This window comes from Saccostrea cucullata, unplaced genomic scaffold (assembly GCF_032062105.1).
Source record: "Saccostrea cucullata isolate Sc308-1 unplaced genomic scaffold, CSIRO_AGI_Scuc_v1 ctg9467, whole genome shotgun sequence".
Taxonomy (NCBI): Eukaryota; Metazoa; Mollusca; class Bivalvia; order Ostreida; family Ostreidae; genus Saccostrea; species Saccostrea cuccullata.
Window position 1 is genome coordinate 11,710 of NW_026925134.1, and position 13,525 is coordinate 25,234.

At 32.1% G+C, this 13,525-nt stretch overlaps 1 protein-coding gene across 1 annotated transcript; it reads left to right on the top strand.

Moving 5' to 3' along the window:
- Positions 1-1,511: 1,511 nt before the first annotated feature.
- Positions 1,512-3,331, top strand: LOC134268131 (uncharacterized; the record flags this gene model as incomplete). The annotated part of the gene is made up of 2 exons (XM_062750331.1): positions 1,512-1,589; positions 2,035-3,331. Coding segments are annotated over exons 1-2 (1,375 nt in total), but the record flags the coding sequence as incomplete, so codon positions are not given.
- Between the last annotated feature and the right edge of the window lie 10,194 nt (positions 3,332-13,525).

The window sequence follows — 13,525 nt, forward strand, 5'->3', positions numbered from 1 at the left end:
CCATTCATTTTCTGACAGAAAATTGACAAAGTCCAATTGTATAGGGCTTTGGCTTTAAATGGGGATTTAAATACATAATATGTATAGTGGCCCTGTAGTACATTGGTTTGTCGCTGGATTTTATCCACGTCGTAGTTGCATTTTAGGTTCGAATACAGTGATTTTATTTTAATTATTTTTTTTCTTTTTGCTTGAAAATTTAGATTTAATAGAAAACATTACTACTTGAATATTAAAAGTGGCAAAGTATGTTTTATAAATTATTTTACATTGTTTTATTTTTCAGTGCGTTCACATTTTGTCATTTATAGTGCTAACGTTCCAAAAAAGAAATGAACATACAAGAATTTGTACATACAAGGTAACTGGTGATGAAAAAAATTATTTAAATATATCTAAAAGAAAAAAATAATAACTTCGATCGTTCTGTTACATTCAATATTTTCTGTGCATTTGAAAAATGAGCACAACAATTACATAGTGTTAGACTTCTATTATTTATATTTTATTAAATGTATCTAGCATAGATAATTTATCTTTCATGACACCTTTAATTGAAAAATAAGTATTCACAAATAAACAAACATAAGATAGAAATTCATTTCCATGAAGTATCTAGGTTCATTGTATGACATGTAAATGACATGGTGTTTGGACATTTAAATTTCAATTGTTTCGTGTCATTGATTCCTGCCTATCTTGTGCGCCCACTTTTTTTAGTGTACATAAAATCTAAAATATAAATTCAAGTCATTACGTCACGCTAACTTAAATAGTAAATCTTAAAATTAACTTCCACATACCAATTTGTAAGTATTTTATTCTAGTAGTTCTTCAAAGAAAAGAAAACCAAACCAAAAACATTATTAATATCCCTGAAATTTTCTTTCCACTCCCTAACGTTCTCCTAGGATTCCTATGATGTCGTTGTCCATCCACTCTCAGAGTTCCCTGACTATCCTGTCCACTCCCGTCTCTCTCTCTCTCTCTCGTCCCTTTCTACTCTAACTTCATCTTGTCGTCCTTTAACATTTATTTTGGCCAAGAAAAAGATTTAAAATATATTCTTTTTGCAAATTGGGAGTGACAATGCCATTGACTTGAAAATTCTCAAGTTTTGTAAAGTTCTAAAGTATTAATTGTTTAAGTTTTGAAGTTATTCGGAAAAATCTAACTGCAAACATTTGATTCCGAAAATAAACATAATAAAGTATATTACCAAATGTGAAATTAAGCCAGGCTGTACATGAATTTATTTCATAAACCTTTTATTATATTTTTTCGTTTTTTTTTCATTTCTTTATCGTACTACTTTGAAATATATTTTAACGTTATAGCTGATTATGTAAAAGAACTAAATTTAAATATTCGTGAGTAAATTAACAAATCTATGCATTGTACGTAATTTTCTTCATGCAGAAAATATCTTTTACAAACGGTGTTCCATAGTTAGGAGAATTTAAACAGAAAGGAAGTTGATAGCCTCAGTCGAACTTGAGAATTTCTTTTAAATGGCGAGCTCAAAGAAAGAAACCCCTGTCAATGAACAGGAGAATGATACATGCCACTGTCCAATATGTCTAGAGAAGGTAAGAAAACCGAAGTATTTGTCGTGTTACCACACCTTTTGTGAGGCGTGTATTGGGACTTACATTTCAAGTACGGCTACACATAAAGAAAATGAAACATTAAAGTCAATCGAATGTCCCGTGTGTCGTACGTGTATCAAGGCGCCGAGGAATGACATTTCAGACGAGGAGTGGGCATCAGAACTACCCCAGAATAAACTCGTACTAAGTGTGTCTGTAGATCCCGAGCAAGATTAAAATAAATATTGTATGTTTTGCAAACGACTGGAGAAAAGCGTTTCTGCAAAATACTGGTGCAAAGCATGTATGGAAGCTATTTGTGAAGATTGCAGATCATTGCATAGAGCTGTGCCAATTCTGCAGAGTCATAAAATTTTAGATATCTCCAGCATAAAGGAGATGAATAATGATGTTGAGATAGAAGAGTCTTGCAATTTGCATGAAGGGAAAATACTCGATGTGTTTTGCCACGATCATCAAGAGCTATGTTGTAGTGTTTGCCATGTCAAGCAGCATAAATTGTGCAAGCATGTGGACACAGTTGAAGATATTGCTTTTGAGAGAAGACAGAAATGCGATGAAAAACATTGCTTTAAAATATGCTGATCTGGAGAAGGTTCTCGAATATATGCTGTCAGAAAACCTAAATAAAACAGAAAAACTCAATACCCGAAAGCACGAAATTTGTATGAACACGGAAGAAAAAGTTGAAGAAATCAAATCTCTAATGGAGAATGCACATGCAAAGTGGCTTAAACGATTTGAACAGAATCATGCTGATTCCATTGGAAACATTGAAATTGCATCTGATGAGTTGAAACGTTTTTCCACTACAGTTCATGAAGTTAGGATGATTCTTAACTCAGTGTTAAAATGTGGGTCTTCAAAACAATTAGTCATAACAAATCATAAACTGAAAAAGCAGATTTCTGATCACATCAATCGTTTAAGGTCTTTGGATGTTTGGAATTTTTCTGAAGATTACAAGCAGCACAACTTGGATTTTTTTGGTCAGATTTCCAAGACAAACGAGTTTGAAGACGTAAAACTGACTAAACAACAATCATGGATAGTGGAGAGAATTATGTGTAGTACTCCAGAAAAAATTGATGAAGACAATATTATACAGAGGAGAAAAACTATGGCTAGAAAAGACTGGATGAACGTTGGCTTTAGAAAATTATCACAAATCAACGATTTGCCAGAAAGAGTATTTTATGGCTTGTTTATACATGACACAAGAATACTGTTATCTTTGACTAGCCCACCTTCGCTGAAGATTTATGATATCAGTAATTCCACTGGAAAATGCATACACACTGAGGTGTGTCAGGATAAACCATATGGTCTTTGTCGCTCCGGATTGTGCTTGAATGAATTATTTGTTTCTTTTGAAAACTTCATCTGTCATTATCGAATTGAGTTCAACGGAGAAAATGCGATTTTTTTAAAACTTGGAATAATTCAGTTGAAAGAACCCATGATAGCTATATCCCGTGGACCAACAACAGCGTTTGCTGCTAATCGTTCTAAGACGATGATCTGTTCATTGAAGTTTTGCATCAATCATACTTCTACATATTATCCTAATGAAGCAGTGCCCTTTGTGTCCTCATCGTTGATATCAGACTGTCATTGTTTCATAATGGATGATATGTTAAAGGTTGTGGATAAGAATAACAAAGTGATTTTTGAAGGCCCTCGAGATTCAAATCTCAGGGGACTCACCTTTGACCTTCAAGGTAATATTCTAGTTTGCGATATGACATCAAAATTAAGACAGTTTAAGCATGGAGAAGGGGAGAGTAGGGATATTAGCTTGGCAGACATTACCCAAAGTTCCAATGTAATAATGCATCCGACAGGAGAAAAGATAATAGTATTAGACAATTGCCAGAAAGGCGTTGTTTACCAAGTATACTAAAACATTGATTTGTCGCAATGCTCAAAATTGTGAAAAAGGAACGGGAGGCTAAATAGCTCACAAAAACTCTTTTCGCAGGTGTTATGCTGCAATATATTTGATATTTCAATGAATAATAAACATATATATGGTACTGAAATACACACTGTGTTATATTATTTTAGGTATACTCGTTTATCAGTCATTCTACAAAAAAACAGGACCGATTAAGATTTTTCTATATGTCGCTTACAAATATACCGTTCTAATATCTTGAATATAAATTTTATGATCGATTTCAATCGAATGTACCGTTCACGGTAATTCAGTCGCTAGAGCGCTCGCTCCGTGATCGGGAGGTCGCGAGTTCGTATCTCGGCCGCGACTGACCTAGTCGTTAAAATTGGTAGCAACTGTTCATTCGCTATGCGCTCGGCACTTGAAGTGAAAGTTGCGGGTCCTTCGGATGAGACCTTAAAAACCGAGGCCCCATGTCAGCGGCAGGCGTTAACACGATAAAGATCCCTCACTGCTCAATGGCCCTGAGTGCCGAGTAAAGGTCAAAATTTGAAGCCCTTCACCGGCACACGGTGACATCTCCATATGAGTGAAAAATTCTTGAGAGGGACGTTAAACAATATACAATCAATCAATCAATCGTACGTCTGAACATACACACATTGTGTGTGTGTGTGTGCAGTTAAAGTTTCGACAAGAAAATAATGTAATGTTGAAAAACGAATTCAAATGCAGATCTTCATGTTGCTTCATTAATTTACAACTTCAAGATGGGATTATCAGCCTAAAGAGTCCCAAACAGATAGCAATGAATGTGAAAAAAGTTTTTATCCTATATAAAATGAAATCATACCACTTCTCGCAAAAAAAATGCATGGATCTTTTTTCATGCGATTTCATTGCTTGTCGCTAAAATCGATAAACTTCCGTAACCATTTTTTTTAAATTTCACGAACAGAATGCAGATTTCAAAAAAGAACTGAAATTTATCTTAGAGTGACCACGGAACCTTATATCTTTGATTCAAGTAGCGAGTTAGCTATTATATACGATAATTACATTTTCGAAATAACAAAATAAATTACAGAAAAACTTGTCTCTCTTTAAATTTCAATTCCGTAACAGTATTTCAGAAAAGGACAAGATAGGGTAACAGCCAAATCTGGCCCCTTATTTGATATAAAAATCAGAACACTGTTAAAATAGTGATAGTTTGTAGTTAATAAATAAAAATGATGCTAACTTTAAGACAAGCACTTATTTTGATTGAAAGCTTACATAGGAGCCACTAGAGGGTGCTGAAATATGACATTTTCCCGAATTTCCTCAATTGTGGTGGAATTTCATCACATTTGGCATACATTTCTCTTCGGAAAACATAGAGCACAAGCTTGCCTACCTGAGATTTTTACACAAATGCTGCATCTGATATCAGTTTATAAAATATATTAATTTGATAGATAGGCAAGCGTGTGCTCTATGTTTTCCGAAAGAAAATGTGCTGTAAAATTAATAGAAATTTGCATAAAAATGAGAAATTTCGAAAATTGAGCTATTTCCTGACCTCACTGTGACCCCTGTATATTCTAAATCCTAAAACCAAGACTCATTTTGTGGCAGGGGTGAAAACAGGTTTCCATGGATAAACTGTTGGATCATTCTGAAACACACCCAAAATCGGGGGCCAAATACTCGTCTTACCCTATCTTGTCCTTTTTACATTCAATGTTTTCAATTATTTTATTGTTTAAGGAGCAAAATGCTTCATACTTTTGTTTAATTTCCAAAAACAAGCTTTGATTTCAACTATCGCCGATAATTTTTAACCTTTATTGGGCTTTGTGGAATTAACTTCCCCTAACGTTACTTTCCGTAAATATATTTTTACCGAAATTTTAATTTAATTTTAATTTAATTTCAGAGTCATGCGAAAATTCATGAATTGTATTTTGGCGTTCCATACTGAACATTAGAAACAATAAATGGTCAAATTCAGCGTTATTTAAAAAATAATGCGGCTTGATCAAGCAATCCGTAACCGTACCTTAAAATCAATGTTTTATTAAAATCGTTGTAAAATTTGAACGATGCCAGATTTGTTGACACTTCTTTTTGTTAAGTTCACTGACATGTTTTTTTTAAGAGAATAATGATGTTCTGACACTGTTTTTTGAGACAATTATTGTATTATTTTTCAAATTTTATATTTTGAATTGGTCCATTTATCGTAGAATGACTGATATGCAAAGGATACCCTATCAAATATAAACATTGTTTCAATATTAATTCAATTTGTGAATTCTTCATTTTTTTAAATCTTTAATAAAGTTTAACAATTGTGTATGAAAAATACCAAATAACAAATAAATATTCCCGGGGAATGAATGTGGCTTTCGAGAAAAATAACTAAATGAAAAATATTAAGAACTAAGTGAGAAAAATATAGAATTCAGAATCAAAATTTAGTTACGAAAATAGGGTGAAGCAACTCCTGATATTTACCTTGATGCAAGGTTTGGCTCAGTAGAAGCCCAGACCACGGCTGTGCTCGGGTTTAAATACTGTTCTTAACAATAGAATGAAAGTGAATGTTAGCCGTAATGTGATTTGATAATAAATTTAGAAGTAATCAGTGTAAAGTCTCGAAATAAAATACGTTTGGAAATAAAAGATAACTCTCTTCCGGTATCACGAATAAACAAATTGAATACGAAGATAAAGAAATTACGTAAAGAAGTAAGTTAACCTTAAGTTAAATAAATAATGTAATGGAAATAATTCATAAATGACCGAAACTACCACAATATAATTATAAATATAAAATAGCCACATAAACAATAATATAAAAGATATCTTTCCTTCAAAGAATAGCAAGCAAAATGATCAAATGAATAAGCGAGCATCCGAAGATAGTGCAGATTTTTATAATTTGTTTAAACTATGATCCCTAGGGTGGGATTAGAATAGAAATTTCAACCATGGTCGTGCTAAAACTGTCTTAAATTAAACATAAAATTGAAAACAACAAACTCAATTCAAGCTCAAATATTAAAAAAACTATAACAACTTAAAAGTTGCATAGACTCAGATTTGAAGTTAATATTTTCTTAAATGATATAACCCAATATATATTGCAAAAGCAATTCATCTCGAAGTTTTTGAAACATCTGAGACTATTGAATTTCTTATCGGATTAATGATTGACACGTCCTTGCAATATCTCAAATTACGAGGGCTGTTCAATAAATAATGTCCTCGGTGCTCAGAAAGAAGTAAAAGACGATTTTCAATTATTTATTCTTCATGATTTTATTATTTAATCTCTTTTAAGTAAAATACATGTCCGTAGCATTTTCTATCCAATTTCTGATCATTTGTAGAACTCATATTTAGGTATGTCCCTCAGTATACTGGGAAATGGCAGATTCAATGATTTCCCGGACTTGTTTCTTACTTCTAAAAGGTATTTTTTCCAAGTCTGGAAATTGAAACAAGTCAAGAGGTCAAAGATCTTGCAAAAATTGTTAATGTGAAAAAACATTAACTTTCTGTTTATTCCGAAAACCCCTTTACTCTTCAGGGCATGCGGGTTTGGACGCTGTCTTGAAGAAATTCAATGTAGTAAATTCCTGACTCTGGGTCCTTCCTCTAATAAACCTTTTGATTTTTTGGCCAAAAAAGTGCTTTCTAGACTCCTCCAGAAATTAAACTGTCTCTCCGAATACGATTGTGAACAACATTACCACTAATGTTTAAGAAAATTACATATAAATCTGTCTTTGTGCTCTTGCATACCTGTGCACTTTTCAGACATTCGCCGTTTTTATCAAGTACATCTTATGGTAAATTTTGTTTTTAGGGTTTTAAGCGATAGATTAATGTTCCAATATCTGTTTGAAAATAAAACAAACGTAGATAACTACAATTACTGATATTTTAAAAAAATTAAAAAGACTTTTGTACACGTTGTCATTTTCACTCATTTTTCAAAATATAGGGTGACCTTTGAGTATCAAGCTTTTTTACCGCCAAACGTTTCTTAAATACAGTGTAAAATACCCCCGATGTGATGTCTATCAAATTTGCTATGTGTCTTAAAGTCAATCATACAACATCAAATATTATTTGTTGAAATTTGTCGAACAGTACATGAGTTGTTATAATTTTTGTTGGCAAGGAGGGTACCCATTTTGGATGCCCATTATATAATTTTTTATCATTTAAATCCAACTGCTCTTTTGTCTATAAAACAGGCATTGGTTGCTCTAAATGTCACATATTTCGGTTAATATTTCTTTGGGATTTTTTACAAGTTTTACGGCAGCTTTAATGAAGCTTTTATTTTCACTCTTGTTTACTGATTCTTTACCATTCATTTATAATGCAGTGTCTCGAAAAGCCCTTGTTTCACAGCTTCTCATGATGAAACTATGTGATGAAAAGTGGTCACATTAACTGTTATAAATTCACGAAAGATGCAATAATGAGAGAAAGTCAAGTTTTATGTCATACGGTATCTGTAATGTATGTCATATAGTTCAGGACATTATTTATTGAACAGCCCTCGTATAATTTCATTCTTAATACTTAAGAAAAGTGGCATTATTGTATATTAATGAAAATATATTAAAACTATAGTCTAAAAATTCAGGGTAAAATGTTCGAAAGGTAAACGGTTTAGGCCTTTCAACTATTTTTAAAATTGCACATATGGTAAAAAACATTGTATAGATAGATTTATAAGTACATGAAATTATCAAAAAAGATGATAACTTATGCATACTTTGAATTACATCATTAAAAAGTTTAATCATTTATAATTGACTTTTCCGATGTTGTGTTTAAAGACAGGTAACTCAGGTGTGAAAAATGGCCAACTTAGTGCCGATTTATGAGCTATCGTTTATAGGAATGATATATAGGCTGCTACAGCATTGGTATTGCTTTATACACAAAAGGGTTCCTTACATTGTTTTGTACACAAAAAGTACTGAACAAGAGAAAGAGCATGCCTTCACTCTTCCTGAAATGACAGGGTCAAATTAATGGGGAACAGACTATATTCAATAGTTTTAACTCTCTTTGACGATTATTATTATGAATTTAATGTCATGTTTTCTGTGTTCGCGCTTTTCGCTTCCTGTAAAAAAATATTAATATTTTTACAAGTAAATGCAACTTCATCTTATTTGTGTAGCACGAAGGGGAACGACCGAGTATAAAAATTTAATTAGGTTAGAACTGAGAAGGAGGGTAGATTTCAATTTTTATTTTAATTACAAATATTTAATTATATGCATTAAATGGTGTCCGCAACTATACAGTAAATAAGTTTAACATTGGTGCTACATTTTAAAACCACTGGAATCTACTGAGAGCAAAGAAACACTTAGGAAATGCTAAACAGTTAGATTCCCCGAGCCTACTCTAAACAAGTTTCAGCAGTGAGTTATCGTTCATAACACCTGCCCTTAGCGGCAGTTGAAAGGCCTACATGTAGTAAACGTGCTCATTGTAAAAAGGTCAGTCCGTGTTTAGTGGTGTGTACAGACTTTAACAATTGAACACACCAGGTAAATCGTAAACATTTACGATAACAGAGCGCTCTCTTGTCCTGTTTACAAAACCAATTTATGTTTCATGGGTGTATTTAATTTGTTAAACACTGTACAGAACACTGAACACTGACTGACCATACTAGTGAGGGGAGTTCTATTTATGAACATTTCTACTTTAAATTTTCTGGGAACGACTTTACTTTACCGGTTCCTAGAAAAACGTGCAAAAATGTAGTGTCGCCGAAGGCGACATTAGTATATATGAGATCGCGTGAGCGATCGAAAAAAATTTAAATACAAGGTTTTTCGGCCTTTTGACCCCAAAATTGAATTCTACGGTTAAAAGTTTGGTTTAAAACTCTGTTTTTAAACAAAGTTTTCAACCTCGTTCTCTGAAAAAATTAATAAATATTGTTTATTCATGGAAAAAATCGACACAGAATTATTCTGAACGAAGTGCGTGCGGCGCATGCTTAGTGTCATTTCTTTTGGTCTTTGCCAATCTTCCATGTAAACAAACGAAGGAAATGCCTATGAATCTGATTTATGATCTTTGAAAAATTACAGAAACAACTAAATTTCTTAACTTAACTAAAAGAACGATTCACTAACCCTAATCCGTCGGATGGTATGCAAGGACTAGGACGTTCAGACGATATCTCCCGGGCAGATGCTAAACTAACCCTAATCAGTCGAATAATGTGCGAGGACTAACCCTAATCTCTTGGATGGACGCGGGACTTTCCCTAATCAGTCGAATACTAGTGCAAGAACTAACCCTAATATCTCAGGTGGGTGCAAGACTAACCCTAACCAGTCGAATAGTGTGCAAATTTAACCCATTTCAGTTGATTGACGTAGTTGTTACGTCATAGTCCAATGAGCGCGAGGATCTTGCGGATCTGGGGACCGGTAAAGTAAAGTCTACCCATTTTCTGTATTATAATTTTAATATTTTTCATTAATACACAACAAAATCGCCACTTTTCTTAAGAATTGAATTATAATTTGTGAAAGTCCAAGGATATGTCAATCAAACCCAACCAGAAATTCGAAGTTTAGATAACTTCGAGATGAAAAAAGATATTTATAATATTTTTTTGTGAAATGCGACTGTATAATATGTGTGGTAATATTAAACAGAAAATTTGGGAAAATATTAACTTCAAATCGGTGTCTCTGCATCTTTAAATTTTTTTTTCCGATAGGATATCAAAATCTGATTAATCAGGGAAGAAACAAAATTCAGTAAATACGTCAAATATTCAAAATGAAAAACAAACCTTAGTGTATCTTCGTGTTTACTTGATGTGGATATCAAGCAGAAAAGAAAACTTTTAATAGGTATATATGATTAGAATGAGTTTTCAAGAATCATAAAATTCACATCCAATGATACATTGTTCAATGTTGTTCAGACTTTGGCATTAGGCTAAATTAATTGTTTATGTATTTTAGTGTATCTTTGAAAGCTGTCTATTTCGTATTGGCAATTTAGTGGACATCCGGATTTTAGAAGGAATGCATAATAATTAACTATATAACAATAATTTATTAAAAAAAAATTATTTGCTGCCTCGAAATTGTGAAAGTCTAATATTCCTCTACACATTATTCCATAACTGTTGCGTTTTGGTAGTTGTGATGATTAAAATGTTGCAAGTTGCTATAGTTAGCTTGCTGTATGAATTTGAAAAAAAAGATATGCATCCAACTTGACTAAGTAGATATACTTTTGTAGATTATAATATAGGCAAAATTTAAACCCAAAGCAATTGTTTCCAAATCAAAATAAACTTGCACAGTTTTCTGCACTGAAGTTGACTTACTGGACTTTTGATTTGCGAGAAACACTGACTTTTACAGTTGACGGTTTAAATTAAACATTTAAATAAAATTATCGTTATTATTATTTCAGGTTCGTCATTGCTGAAATGTATCTTTTGAACCGACTTTTGAACTGAAATACTGTTCGTTATATCTGTATGTACTAGTATTTTACGATGACTTTTTATAAGGAAACAACTCAGGTCCCCCACAATACATGCCAGTCATTAAATCATATCATCAAAATTATACTAGGCAAACGTATAAGGTATTTTATTGTCAGCTGTAATCTGTAATGTTTGCATTTAAAAAACCCTTTATGTGTCATTCTGTTTTATGCATTTCCTGTTGTGGACTATATCCACCCGTAATATGAGTAGTAGTGTCAAGGTAGTGTTCATGATAAGCGCACTGGTTGCGTGCCTCTCCTTATTTTTTTTGTCTGTTATAGGACTGTTTAAGGTAAGCTCACTGTCAAAGATAAAAGTTGTTTTTTTCTAACTGTATGATGAATAATATTTCGAAAATCTGTCAATGTGTTTATGACCAACAATACCTACATTGTATATGATAGGAAAACATCTTTAGCAATTGAATTTGTTTTAAAAAATTGTTAAAACAAAGCCTAAAATATATTTGCACTATGTACAATAAACAAATTATGCAGTATTGGATTACCCTTCACTCAAAATATATTTTAGCGGGTTAAAAAGCATCTGCTCGATAAATAGCTTTTTAAACTTGTTTTTCTTATCCTCACAACAGATTTGGAGGGGATGAGTAACGCAATCTTGTATGTTCGTTTGTTAGGGAGTTCTTGATGTACGAAATGGAAGTGATGTTATTAAGCATCGGGATCGATGCCGAATGTTGTCTTGTTTTAAATCTATGCTCTCTCTCTCTCTCTCTCTCTCCCTTGTTATTAAAATTTGATATGTTACATGTATTTGTTTACTTTATCCAGCGCGCACAGTACAACTATAAATTATAAGTATTCCGACCACTAAGCTTGACATTAATTTCATTGGAAAAAACCCAGAACGATCTCTCTGCAGATATGAATCAGTTCAAATAATATAACAGTAATAACAGTTCTGATTTTCAACACCATTTAGTGCTTCTATCCTTTCAAAATTGATAATATAATCCAATAAAATGTATTTTTTCACTACTAGTATTCAAATAGAGGTACCTGATGATGATAAGGTTATTTAAAATCAAAAAGAATTCAAATATAATCAGCTTATTCAGAGATAAAAAATCAATTGTAATCATCAACAAGATTATAGGATCTTTAAAAATTAATGATGGTCGGGCCTGTCAATTGATCACTGATTTCGTTGGTAGATACATGTACAATTACACATCAACAAGCAGTTGATCTCACCTCCGTTTTCAAAGGACTGCGTCGATTCATTCTAGTAATTTGCATTTGTACATGACTGAAATATCACTGTACGCTGGCATCACATTTTCTATGTCAAAACTCCCTTCTAAAACACTTCAACATTCATTGGAAATCATACCCCATATTGTGCTATATAGTGCTGGCTTTTTAGCAAGTATTACCTTACATTTTATTTACTTTCTTTTCTAAATAAATGCATTCAGCGTGTTATACTTTATTCCTTCTGAAAATTTCATTAACTTTGAATGTACGATTTTTGGAATCAACACATTTAGACATTACTAGTAAAGCATACTTTCGGTTTGTTTACAGAAGATATCAAATAAAGATTTATGGAAGAATAAAACTATAATAAAAAAAATTAAATTTTCTAAAGCTAATTAAATAATGATTCGTTTTGAATTTGCTGATTTTTTATGTAGTAATAAATTAGATATGACTTTCAAGCAATATGTAAAAAATGCAGGTTCACGAATTTTATTTTCTTGTTTTTTTTTTTTTGTTTTTTTTTTTAAATTTTTCATCTGGTCATCATTAATTCCACAGAGTTTAAACTCTGAACACATTGGTGCATATCTAAGAAAGGAATATATATTTAGTTTTCTGAAAAATACTGTTTTCGTACTATTTCTTAAGACATCTTTTATTTGCTATTCATATTTGCAATTTGCAACTTATATTTTAATCTATATAGAAAGACTTTATATTATATGCGAAATGCCTGCAAAATGCAATAAATTAAAGGTTGCAAATTTCTGGATTTTTTTTAAATGCTTAGGAAAATTCAATTTAAGGTTTTCAACCCGAACTTTAATGGATGGGTTAAAATGCGGAAGAAATGATAGAGAGCAATCTTGTCCTTAACAAGAAGATTTAAATTTTAAATATTTTACTATTCTAGAAACTAATGGAAAAATTATTTGTGTGTAAATCAATTTTGTGAGAAAAGTTCAAACAAGCTTGAAAAAGCTTTTTGGTTCATGGGGATGTGATTTCGTTATTGAAAAGGAAACGAAATACTAGTACTATGATCTGAAATTGAAACTTACGCTTGTATACATTCAACATTTCCACCAGGATTAGGTCACTAACTGACTGTGTTACGAATTCATCCCGCTGAAGACCTTCTTAAATATTAAAAAAAATATATGCATATTATGAAAATATGAAGTTTTAATCCAAAAAGAATCAACGTAAAATATCGTAACAAGAAATTTAAGTA